General features: G+C 56.1%; 2 protein-coding genes across 4 annotated transcripts in view; one reads left to right on the top strand and one right to left on the bottom strand.

Moving 5' to 3' along the window:
• Positions 1–167: 167 nt before the first annotated feature.
• TNFRSF25 (TNF receptor superfamily member 25) lies at positions 168–5231 on the top strand. Its single transcript, XM_044671246.1, has 10 exons — positions 168–425; positions 1656–1809; positions 2060–2194; positions 2508–2687; positions 2798–2876; positions 3589–3683; positions 3859–3975; positions 4139–4173; positions 4285–4465; positions 4643–5231. The coding sequence occupies exons 1-10, from the start codon at positions 348–350 to the stop codon at positions 4927–4929; spliced, it is 1341 nt and encodes a 446-aa protein (XP_044527181.1). The 5' UTR covers positions 168–347; the 3' UTR covers positions 4930–5231.
• Positions 5232–6390: 1159 nt separating this feature from the next.
• The window catches only part of ESPN (espin), a 61059-nt gene continuing 55136 nt past the window's right edge, over positions 6391–12313 (bottom strand). For all 3 annotated transcript variants that reach the window (XM_044671243.1, XM_044671244.1, XM_044671245.1), the window contains 3 exons: positions 7932–8011; positions 7485–7496; positions 6391–6983 (listed from right to left, as the gene is read on the bottom strand). In XM_044671243.1, the coding sequence (XP_044527178.1) occupies positions 6836–6983; positions 7485–7496; positions 7932–8011 (240 nt within the window). In that variant the 3' untranslated portion in view covers positions 6391–6835. The remainder of the gene's footprint in view (positions 6984–7484; positions 7497–7931; positions 8012–12313) is intronic.

Here is a 12313-nt window from a genome sequence, read left to right as displayed (position 1 = left end):
TTAAGAGAGTAGAGACAAGGGGAGAGTGAAGAGAGAACAGAGACAGAAAGGGGAACAAAGATTTAAGAGAGAGGGGGAAGAGGGAGAGGGGGAGAGAAGAAACAAAAAAGGGAAAAGAGAAAGTGACAGATTTAAGAGACAGAAAGGGGGAGAGGGGAAGACAGACAGTAGGCAATTACTTTAGTGCTGCTGCCCACTGGGGTTATAAGAAGAGGCAACTCAGTTCCTGCCCTGGAGGGGGCGGAGCTGGGGCACTGCAGGAGCTTGATTTGGGGCTGGGCGGGGAAGCCCCACCGGCCTCCCTACCTCCGTACACCCCTTCCCTACCCCTCTCCTGCTGGGTCCAGATGCCAGGCCCAGCCAGGAGGCTGTCGGGACACAGAGCAATGCTGCCCTGGGGCTGCCCAGTCACAGCTCTGACTCTGGTGAGTATCTGTGGAGGGGGCTGTGATGAGAGGGAAAAGGGGGTGCCTAAGCTAGCTTTGGGCCTCCATGGGCTGAGGAGGCACTGCGATGGGGGTGGGGGGTGAGGAGGACCAGACCATCGGGGGAGAAAGCCAGCTATCCCTCCCTCGGAGCCCTGGAGAGCCTTGACCTCCACCGTGGGGACACTAGAACCAGAAGATCTTGACCTAGGAAGCTGGGAGGCGGAGGAGAGGATGGTGGCCACAGACCGATGGGGGAGAGGGGTTGCTGAGGTGGAGACAAGACCTCAGTCCTCTTGGCAATGGGCCCAGGGTGCTCTGAGGGAGACCGGGTGGGAGAGAACAAGAACTGGGGTGGGGGAACAGTGACCTCCACGCTGGGATTTTTGATCCTCGGACCAGGGTGTGAGGGGAGAGGAATGAGGAAGCCTCAAGGGAGAGATGGTCCCAAGTATGGAGGAAGGAGGATCAGGCCCAGGGACTGCACTCCCCACTGTCCCTCTATTCCTCCTAGTAGGGCATCAATGAGGGGCTGGTGTCCTCTCCCCTGCCCCCCTCCCCACCAAGGCTGGGATCTATGCCTGAAGCCCAGAATCCTCTCCACCTGCCTCTGCTAACTAAGGGAGAGTTCCCAAGAGCCCTATGTTGAGGGCTCAGAGCTTGGGGCTAGGGGCAGCCTGCTTGGGCTCCCTTCCTGAGCTACCCTGACCTAGATATCCGCCAAGCAGGCAGGATGAGGCCCTTCTGCTAGGAGGAAGAGCCCGCCCCCTTCCTCTCAGCAGGAGGTGATCCAGGAAAGCCCCCCCCCCCCATCTACACTCAGAGAAGGCCTCAGGCTCTCATCATTCTGCCCTTGGAAGGGACCCAGGCCCCCTGGCTTTTGAAGATGCTGGGGAAGTCCTGCCAGCAGAAACTCTCAAATATGGAGCTGCTACGTTGTCCAGGAGACTGTACCTGGGTCTTTGGGGGCATAAAGATCCTCCGGGGGGTGGGGTTCATCTCTGCTCCTCCCCCTCCACACACATACACCATTGCTGGGGGCCTCTTAGAGGGAGGGGGGAGGAGGGAAGGTAGGTGACCTCTTTGCCCAGGACTCTCTCACCCTTTTGCTGGAGGTTTCTAGAATGTCCCCTCTAAGACAGGTAGAGGGAAATGCTTTGGGAACTGCTCCTCCCAGGGCCAGTGAGTCTTGTTAGGAAGAGGCCATCAGCTCCCTCCCTCCTTCCCCAGGTGCTCCTCTTGGTGGTGGGGGTAGCGGGCAATGCTTCATACCTTGGTCGTCTAAGACACCCCAGGACCTTCCCTCAGAAATCCTGGCCTTGCCCAGCTCCCCAGTATTTTCTGGACAAATCAAGTAGACAGTGTTGTAGGAGCTGCCCAGCAGGTGAGAAACTGGAGGGGAAGGGCCGGGCTCCTGAAGTGGAAAGTGTCAGGGAAAGGCTCTGAGACCAGAAGGAAGGATTGTGGGTCTTTGAATCAGCTGGGGGGGGGGAGCAAGGGGCTGGGGACCCTCAAAATGGGAAGGGCAGGGGGTACCGTAAGCCATTCGAGAAGGCAGCTAGGGGAGGATTTGGCTCCCCTGCTCCCCTTTTTTTAAATCATCTGGCCCTGAGGGTTGTAGTTCTCATTTGTAGGGCACTTCCTGAAAGCCCCCTGCACAGAATCCTGGGGCCCTTCCCTCTGTCAACCCTGTCATGAGGACACCTTCCTGTCTAGGGAGGATCATATGGAGGAACGGTGCTCCCGATGTCAAGCCTGTGATGAGGATGGTAGAGTGTAAACACTTCAATTTCCTCTACTTTTTCTTCCTCCATTCCTCTGCTCATTCATTCATTCATTCATTCATTCCCACATTTCCTTTGTGCTCATCTCTGTCTCTTAGGCCATTTCTTATTCTCTCTGCCTTTATCGATTGGGTACTGGTCTCTTTCGGCTCTGTGTTCTAATCCTGGAAGTTTCTCTGAATGATTCAAGTTAATTCAGCACCCTGAGAGCCAGATGCTAATGCTCTGTCCTCTGAAGGGGGCTCCTGTTCCAGTGGCCTGGCTGGACCGGGGCTCTGACCTTCCTCCTTCCTCTCAGACCCTGCCAATCAGGTGGTTGTCCGGAACTGCTCTACGGTAGCTAACACCCAGTGTGGCTGTGCTCCCGGCTGGTTCCGAGAATGCTCTGTGAGCCTGAGCCAATGCCGGGCTGATTCGCCTTTTCACTGCATTCGATGCCCAGACTGCAAAGCCGTGCGCGGACAAACACAGTCTCCTTGTGAGTCCCTTCCTTTCTCCCCTTCATCCACTCTGCTCCTCTTTCCTCCCATCATCCCTGGCTCCGGCTGCCCCCAAATCCAATGTCCCTTTCTCCCGGGCTCTCCCTAGGTTCTGGAAAAGACACTGATTGTGGAAGGTGTTTGCCAGGCTTCTGTCAGGACCAGAACGGTTGTGCACCCTGCCCCACGTAACAAACCAACGCCCATTGTCCCTTCCGGTGGGGTGTTGAGGGAGTGGGTGGGGAAGTGAGCTGGAAGAAGTGAAGGGGGCATTTGGGGGAGGGGGCACAGGGCCTGAAAGCTCCCAAGACAGGCTGGAGGGCAAGGGAGGAGGGAGCCTGGGTTCAAGTGGGGGATAAGGGAGGTGATCTGGGCAAGTATTGGATTTGGGAATAGAGAGGGGACAAAGGAGCCATAGTTTTGGGGGAAGCTGGACCACACTGGAAACAGATCCTAGGGCTCACCGCCATTGGTAGACTAATAAATAGCCCAGGCAATAGGAGGATGCTGTGTACTAATGACCCCAGTACTTGAGGCAATATTCTCACTACCTAAAACAAAAACCAAGAGGGGGGGGCAGCTGGGTAGCTCAAGATTGAGAGCCAGGTCCTAGGTTCAAATCTGGCCTCAGACACTTCCCAGCTGTGTGACCCTGGGCAAGTCACTTAACCTCCATAGCCCACCCTTACCACTCTTCCAGCTAGGAGCCAATACACTGAAGTTAAGGGTTTAAAAAACAAAACCAAACCAAGAGAGGGAGAACCTGGGAGGTGATCCTTTCTTTGCCTTGCAAAAATATTGGCTTAGACTTCTCCCCCCATCCCCCAAATAGTTTAAATAGGTTTACAGACTGGAAATGTGGGAGGGTTCCATGACACTTTTTCTTTGTACATTCTACAGTTTTGAGAACAAAAAGAGACTCCCCACCACGATGGGCCCAACTTCTGCTGGTGGTAGGCTGACTACCTACTCCCCTAAGCACTTCCTATCTATAGGTATCCACTGTGGGAGTGATTCTGGGAACTATTCAGGCCCCGGATGGGAAATCTAGAGCTCCAGACAGAGGACAAGGTTGAGGACTCTTTGGGGGGGGAGACAGTTGGGCGGGCAGGAGGGCAGGAACAAAGGTAATAGGGATGCTTATTCTAGCCCCTCCCCCTTCTATCTCAGGGTCCTGGCTTCAGTACTTCTTGTTGGCATCAACCGTGTTAACGATTCTGCTCCTGCTGGGATGGGGCCTGTTCTACAGCTACCAGAAATGCTTCGCCCCAATGCCCCGGGCTCATTGTAAGTTCCAGCCCACCGACAAGCCTTAGTTCTCCTTCCTAACCCACCTCCAGGCCCCCCACTTAGATTTCCCTGGGAGCTGGAAAGAGGCTTTGCGATTAGGGATCTCTGGGTGCCGGAGGCCACTTTAGCGATTGACTAGCTCTTTTGTCTCTAATGACAGATCAAACTGAGATGGAGGCCTTGAAACGCCAGTGGGTACGGAAGATGGGCGTGTTTGGGAGGTGAGAAGGTGTGGCACCTGGTCAGCGTGGCAGGACCCAGGGGTGACTGCCTGGTGAAGGGAATGGGTCTTCTCTCTGCTTCCAGGTAATCAACCCCTCGCCTGTAGGCAGAGCCTCCTTGCCCCTGAATACCTACAGCGAAAAGATATGTGCCCTGCAGCTCGTGGGCAACTGTAGTCCTAGCAGCCCTCCGCTGGCTCGCGAAGTCCAGAGCCCAGATGATTCCTGGCCGGTGCTATGGAGCCAACCGCCCAACAGAGGGAGTGGTGAGCAAGACGGGTTAAAGGCCCGGCCCCTTCCTCTCTTAGAAGCCGGGAAGGGGAACGGGGCAGTGATAGTTCTCCAGCCTCTCCACCTAGGTCCTCGGGGACTTCCGCCCCGCCCCCCGGGCCCACCACCTTCGAATCCTCCCCCGTGACCCCACCGCCGACCCTTGCTTCTAGGTCCTGGGGCTGGCACTCTCCAGCCGGGCCCACAGCTGTACCAAGTGATGGACGCAGTGCCGGCGCGGCGCTGGAAGGAGTTCGTGCGAACGCTGGGCCTTCGGGAGGCGGAGATCGAGGCAGTGGAGGCGGAGATTGGCCGCTTTCGCGACCAGCAATATGAGATGCTCAAGCGCTGGCGCCAGCAGCAGCCCGCCGGGCTGGACGCGGTCTACGCGGCCCTGGAACGCATGGGGCTGGAAGGCTGCGCCGAGGACCTGCGCAGCCGGCTGCAGCGGGGCCCGTGACGGTGATGGAGGGGAGACTGACGCCAGCTTGGCGTCGTAACTTTCTCCTTCCCTCCCTCCCTCCAGCCGGTCGGGGGCTGGGGAAGGAAAAGAGGGCGGCCCAGATCCCCGAGGTGGCGGCCACCCGAAGCCTTAAGTATGGTTACTTAAGTTTGTAGACATTTTATGTCAGTTACTGCATCCCTCCCAGCGCCCGAGTGCTGGCTGGCACGCGCGTCCGTGCTGGGGCAGAGGGCGCTAACCTCGCATCGCTTGGAGGCCGGCCTCGTCCTTCTAGTTCAATATTAAACTCCTGTAGCAAACTGGCCTGTGTGTTTAGGGGTGGAGTTCTTCAAGGACGCTAAAGACGTAAAAAATGAGAACTAGGTACTCGACAGCCGCGGCTAAATGGGGGCCAGTGGCCTGGGGCAGGACAGAGAGGGCGTCCAAAACGTTTCTCTGGGGGGCAGCTCAGTGGATGGAGAGCCAGGCCTAGAGACGGGAGGTCCCGGGTTCAAATATGACCCCAGACACTTCCTAGCTGTGTGACCCTGGGCAAGTCACCCCATTGCTTAGCCTTTACTGTTCTGCCTTGGAACTAATACAAAGTATTGATTTTAACATGGAAGGCGAGAATGTTACAAAAACTCAAAATGTTTCTCTATCCATTTCCCTGGGGTTCCAGGGCTCCGGCCTTTTCTCTAGAAAAGTGGAATCCCAGTCGTCTTTGTTTCTGCCCTCCTCTACAAAGCCCCGCCTCCCGTAGGGCCTCGGTTTGTCCCTCCAGATCTCTGGGGTGGCCAAGACCAAGGAGAAGCGCAGATCGACTAAGTGAGCCAGAGAAACCCCTTCCCAAGCCTGGGGCAGCCAGTAGATTCCTTTAATGGAGAACAAGAAGGGACAGGGTAATAGGGGCTAGGGCCGAGGCTTTTCCGCAGAGAGCGCCGAGAGCAAAGTGAGCCCCTCCCCCAAAAAATTTTTGAGAAAAAAAAAAAAAACACAAAAGCCCCATCCCGCTCCTCTCCCCGCCCCTCACCCCCAACAGCTCCCTTGGCAAAGACCTAGGAAAGGGGCCTCGGGACTGAGGGGAGGGTTTACCGCGGGGATACCGCGGCTGCGGAAGCCGGTACCTCCGAGGCTGGCGCTACGTGTGGGCTGGGAATTAGTATGCAAGTGGGGGCGGGGAGCGGAGGTATCTCGCTGGGCGCCCGTTCGGGCCCCCGGGTAATTTTCTTTCACTTTCTGGTAAACAAATGACTGAAAGCAAACCGTCTGAGGAAGGCGAGGACGGGAAATGAGCCTAGATCCCGAACAGCGGGCTGGGGAAATCCTGGTTGGAAGGGGGAGGAGAATACTAATTAAAGGGCAAACCTCACAACCTTTGGGCCCCCCAGGGCTGCCAGCCAAGCTCTCTAGGCACTACCCGACCAGCAGTCTCTTCTCTTCCCTCCCCCCACCCCCCCCCGGCTAGGCTAGGTGGGCCCCACTGAACTCGGGGAGTAGGAGTCAGGGCGGAGGGTGGGAAGGAACCAACCACCCACGGGGGCCGGGAGATGTTTGTACATTTTGACGTTCGCTGAACATGCAAATCATTCGCAAACGAGCATGCAAATCAGCCACGTTTCTCCCGGAGGCCGCAGTTCGCTCACTCTGGGAGCGGCCTGCGGCGCACTTTCCCCGGCGTGGGGGAGGGATATAGGGCAGAGGAAGCCTACGGAGAGGGGGCGGGGATGGAATCGGAGGGAAATGGAGAGACCCCGGCTTCCCAGCCCGTGCTCGGTGCCAGAGACAAAAAGCCCAGGCCACGTCCCCGCCGAGCCCTAGTCGGATCCCTTCTCCGCCGGCAGCTCCGGGGGAGGGGCCGGCGGGGAGAGTCCCGCCGAGGCTGGGGCAGGGGCGGAAGGAGCGGGCCCTCGGAGGGCAGCACCTAGTGCTTCGCGATGTCTCCTTTCTTCAGGATTATCTGTCTCTGCCAGGGCGCCAGTTTGGTCTCGTCATACCCCAGGGTCCTGAGCTTCTCCGACTGCTCCTTCTCCCGCCGCTCCGCCTCCTGCCTCAGTTGCTCCTCTTCTTTTCTGCTTACCAAAGAAGAAGCCAGGTGGAGAGAGAGGGAGAGAAGATGAGGACTCGAGTGAGATTAGGGGAAATGGGTGCTGAGAGGGGAAAATGGATGAGGATGCCTGTCAGGATTCTCCGGAGGAGAGCTCGAGGCAGCCAGGCAGGAGGAGAGAGACGGGGCCACAGTTCAAAGAAACTGGGGTCTCATGTGGCGGTAAATCAGGTTATTGGGGGACAGAGGAGGCAATACATTAAGAGAACAGGGTACAGAGATATCCAGCAGACCAGGCTTTAGGCAAACCAAGAAGAAAAGATTGTGGGGGAGAGATGTGGGAAGTGGCCAAGATTGGGGGTGGGGTGGGGCGCCAGAGAAGAGGACAGGAATGAGAATGAGCAGCAAAAGTTCCGGGGGAGAGATTGGGGATGCAGAGTACAGAATGTAATATCTGAGCTGCCTGGAAGAACTGTGTGAGGAACTTGACCTGGGTAGCTCCTGGTAAAACAGCTGCCACACTCACCGTTTTTGCTCCCTGGAAGGAGAAACAAATAGTGGGTTAGTAGTGTTTCTTTCCATTTTTCTTTTTAGATTTTTTTTAACCCTTACCTTCCTTGTTAGAATCAATACTAATTCCAAGGCAGATGAGTGGTTAGGTCTAGGTAATTGGGGTTAAGTGACATGCCCAGGGTCACACAGCTAAGAAGTGTCTCTAAGACTCCAGGCCTGGCTCTCTATGCACTGAGCCACCTAGCTGCCCCCTTCTTCCCATTTCTTTTTTTTTTTTTTTAAACCCTTAACTTCTGTGTATTGGCTCCTAGGTAGAAGAGTGGTAAGGGTAGGCAATGGGGGTCAAGTGACTTGCCCAGGGCCACACAGCTGGGAAGTGTCTGAGGTCAGATTTGAACCCTTCTTCCCATTTCTGATCCCACTCCCTGGTAGCATGGGGTCCTACATGTGCCCAGCTCACCTCTCCTCCTCCATCTTCTTCCGAAGAATGTCTCTCCTCCAGGCAGGCATGCTGGCCAGACGGGCTTCCTCCTCCTCTTCCTGCAACACAACCAGAGGAGTTTAGGGGTAGAATATGGAGTGGGCTGGGGAGGAAGTAAGAATCCAGGGAATGATTTTCCATAGTTGGTGAGGGGAGGAAAAAGGTTTAGGAGAGACCCTAGACTAAAGAAACGGGGGATAAGGATTGGGGAACTGATGATGGAAGATCTTTGGATGGGGGAAGTGGAAGGAAAAGTAGGTTAGGATAGTCAGTTCCTTCTTATAGAGTCCTTCAGGGCTTTTTCTTTTCCTTTTTTGTTATACCTCTGTTCACATGCCTGTGTAGTTCTGGTCGAGACCACAAGGATCTGTGATTTTGGAGGTCTGGAAACTCCTGCCACCAAGGCTGATTATAATCTGTCTAAAACTTAGTAGAGAAGACTTTTTTTTTTAACCCTTACCTTCCATCTTAAATCAATACACAGTATTTGATTTCAAGGCAGAAAAATGGTTAGGTCTAGGCAATGGGGGTGAAGTCACTCCTCCAGGGTCACATAGCTATGAAGTGTCTGAGGTCACATTTGAACCCAGGACCTCCTGTCTCTAGGCCTGAGCTACTTACCTAGCCTCTAGAAGAAAAGGCTTATAATGATCTGAGACTCAGAGTGGTTAGGTGACGTGCCCAATGTCATAAAGCTAGTATCAGAAGGGGGACTGGAATCTTGGTCTTCCAGGCTCCAAGTCTACCAAATCCATCCACCAACTCTCAGAATTTCTAGTACTGTGTAAAATTTTAGCAGCAACAGCAGTTGGCCTTGCTTTATCCCTGATCTTACTTGAAAAGCTTCCAGTATTTCCTGAAGATAATTTGAGGCTGCACTCACCTCATTTCTTACATCATATGCTTACATAGCTGCCCATCAAGGCAAGGCCAGAACAGTGGCACAGTTAAAGGTGAAAAGGGAGACCACAACCTGCCAGAAACAACATCTGGGAGGAAGGCAGGGGGAGGGAAGAGGAGGCCATACAGATCCAGCCTTAAACCTTGGCTTGGCAGAGGAGCTGTTTCAGATCTCATTCAAATAGATACAGAGATATTTACAACATGACCAATCCTTGAGTCTTGCACTGCCTTGAGGGGAAAAAAAATGTGAGGATACTCCAAGGCAGCAGGAGAGCTACCAGGGTACCCTGCTTGTCAGTTGCTTCACTGAAGGACAAATAGTACCCTTGCCTCTTCCTGAGCTTTGCTGGGTGATGTAAAATGGATGAGCTAAAAGGCAAAGACAATTTCGGGCCCACCCATGGCAGGCACCTCTTCAGGGCAAAAATCTTTATTATTCTCTGTAACAGGGGAGAGGTAATCTGCACACATCACACGGCACACAACTCAGTTCCCACAGCCCCAGACTCTCAGACCAGGTCAGGGCTTGGAACTTCCCCAGTTCTCAATCTCAGAGAGAAAGCAGGCCTTGGATGCAAAACTATAATGGGGTCCCGTCTAGTTTTCCGGAGCTAGACAGGTCTACCTCCTCAGAGGTTCCAAGGCTCAAGACCTTTGAACAAAATGATAGATGTGAGCATGTCTGCAGAGCAGACAATGAGACCAGGTCCCCCAGAGCATCCTCCTTGCTTTGTAGAGAATCATCCCTTGGGGAGCCACCTGGAACAGACCTCAGAGGAGAGCTGGAGGCTCTATCCCAGCCACGTCCCAGCCTCCTAAAGACACCCTGCACCATCCTGTCCCTCAATAGAAGGGCCCTAACCAATGATGGCCCTGCCTGGCCCAACTACATTCAGCTTCAGCTCAGCGGGGCTTCTCATTTCTGGGAAAATGACCTAGCCCGTCCTCACACATCCAGTCTCCATTTCTATTAGGGCCAGAAGGTAGATGCCATTCCCAGTGGAGTGCTGCCTTGACTTCTGCCTCTCCCCTGCTCAAATGTCGAACAGTTCGGCTTCCTTTTCCTTCCAGAAGGAGAAGCTTCTGTCGATGTAGCGGCAGATATCCTCGTTGCTAAACTCTCCCATCTCTGCTACCAGCTGCAGAGAGTCGGCCCGATTGAAGGGCTCTGTTGGAGCCTGGGGAGGGGCTGGTGGGACAGAACTAAGTGGGTACCCCGCCTGGGGCAATGGTGGTGGCAGCGGGGGAGGTGGAGGCTGGGGTACAGGGGCTGGCGCCTGGAGCTGGGCCAGGGGCTCCACGGCTGGGGGCTCTGGGATGTCTCCAAAGAAGGCCCTCTTGAGGTCCTCAAAACCATCCTGCCAGGCCCTACGGCCAGCCTCCACCTCCTCCAGCACAACTCGGTGGAAAAGGCGGATGAGCTCCCATGGATGACTGCCCAGGCGGTCAAACATCTCGTAGCAGAGCAGGTGGCGAAACTTGCGCTCCTCCGGGCTCATGCGCATCTCCAGCAGCTGGAAATAGCCCAGCATGAAGAGGTCCAGGCTGAGGCTGTCGTAGCAGGCAGGCGCCCCGCCCACATGAGGCAGGAAGTGCTCTGGCCAGTAGAGCCCTTGGCTCCGACTTAGGCGGCGCAGGTGCCGGGAGGGCACCTGGCGCATTAGACTCCGCCAGTGGGCCAGCAACTTGCCTACCACGTGCCTCTGTTTCAAGAAATACCGCAGCCGGTGGTCGTTGCCAAGGCTGGGATGGGCTGGTTCCTCTGGCGCCTGCTTGGCCTCAGGCTCTGGGGCCCCCGCCGCGGCTCCCGCCACCACCCGAGGCAGCAACCTGCGAAGGCGGGCCTGTGTATGACGCCCGGGGCCGCTGAAAGTCCACTTGCGCCAGTGCTCGAGGAAGAGGTACACTATGCGCTCCTTCCGCATGTCAATGTAGTCCTGGACGCCTCGAAGCTCCGTGGCGAGAGGTGGGCCCTGGGCCAGCTGTTCTGGCTCAAAAAGCGTCACGTCATCGCCGGGCTCCTCCGGAGGGTACAGGCTAGCTAAGGGGTCTTCGGGGAACGACAGCTCGGACCTCGGGCTCACCGAAGGACCATCAGTCAAAAACTCTCCTAGGCGGGGCTGGGCCATGCTTCCGCACACGTAGTCTTCCTCTAGGATGGGCTCCCGGCTAAAGACGTCGGAGACAGTGACGCTGATAGGCAGCGAGAGCTTGCGGGGGTACCAGTACTCGGCCTCCGGGCCCTGCAGGTGCAGCTCGTAGTTGGCTTTGAGGTTCTTGACGGAGACTCCGCACTCCAAGATCTCCCGGGCCACCTCCTCCCGGCTGCAGCTGAAGGAATAGGAGCGGCCGAGGCCCCCGGAGCCCAGCCGCCAGTCTGCCGCGGGGGCCAGGGCTTGGCCCGTCTCGGCAGTGACCAGGTCGGTCAGGTGGGAGGGCCGACCCCCCAGAGTGGCCAGCAGTATGGCCATGCTCTTGAGCAGCGTGGAGATCTTGCTGCACCACGCCGGCAAGTCGTCGGCCCGGCCCTGCATGCGCCGAGGGTTCACTGTGAAGCGGTGGCTGGATAGCGCCGCGGACACAGGCAGCAGTTGCTGCAGCTCTAGTTCCAGCTGTTCCAGCTGCGCTTCCAGCTTCTGGGCCTTGTGCACTACCTGGAGATTTTCGATCTGCTGCTCTATCCGGTTGATGTCTTCTTCCGTCATGAGCTCCCCGAAGGGCCCCAGCATGGCATTGTGGGTGCGGGAGAACCTCCAGCCCTCTGGTTCGTAGCAGCAGTAGCCGGCGGTCAGCTAAGACGGGGAAGAGAAGAAAGGGGAGGGGAACGCAGGTCTCCCTCTGGCCCCACTCCCGGCGGCCCGCGCGCGTGCAGCACACCCTCAGCCTTTACATATCCCGGGTGGTGTAATGGTAGGCCCCGCAGGGCTGCGCAGGTGGGCGGGGCCAGCAGCCAATGGAGAAGAGGCTTCAGCCAAGGAGGACCAGGAGCAGGGTGGGGGTTCGTTGCAGCCCACTCCGGGGCACTCTGGTTGACAGGAGGAGTGGGCCAGGCCCGATCTGGTGCGATGCTGTTGTGGACATGGTCTCCAGGCCTGGTCGCTCATTACACCACCAAGGGAACATGTAAGAGGCATTTCAACCAGAGTCCACTAAGCCTGCACAGAGCCCCTTCTCCTGGGCTCCAGTTTAGGGCTAGAAGTGCCACAGCCTCAGTTTAAAGATAATCCAACCCCTCCGGGCCATCCACACCTACCAAAAGGATCATGCACCCCATGCTGTCCCCCTGACTCCCTCTAACTACAGCACCACTTCTGGAGGGTTTTCCTTTTGATTTCTTGGCTTTTTTTTTTTTTAATCTCTAATTACAATCTTTTATCTAAGTGAGAGTAAAGCTTTAGAAAAGTAAGGGAGAGAAAGTACTGAACCTGGGAGGGGCCTGGGAGGGTCTGACAAGTTTC

This window comes from Gracilinanus agilis, chromosome 3, assembly GCF_016433145.1.
Source record: "Gracilinanus agilis isolate LMUSP501 chromosome 3, AgileGrace, whole genome shotgun sequence".
In the NCBI taxonomy this organism is placed as follows: Eukaryota; Metazoa; Chordata; class Mammalia; order Didelphimorphia; family Didelphidae; genus Gracilinanus; species Gracilinanus agilis.
The sequence above is the reverse complement of the archived record's forward strand: the minus strand, read 5'-3'. Positions and strand labels throughout refer to the sequence as shown.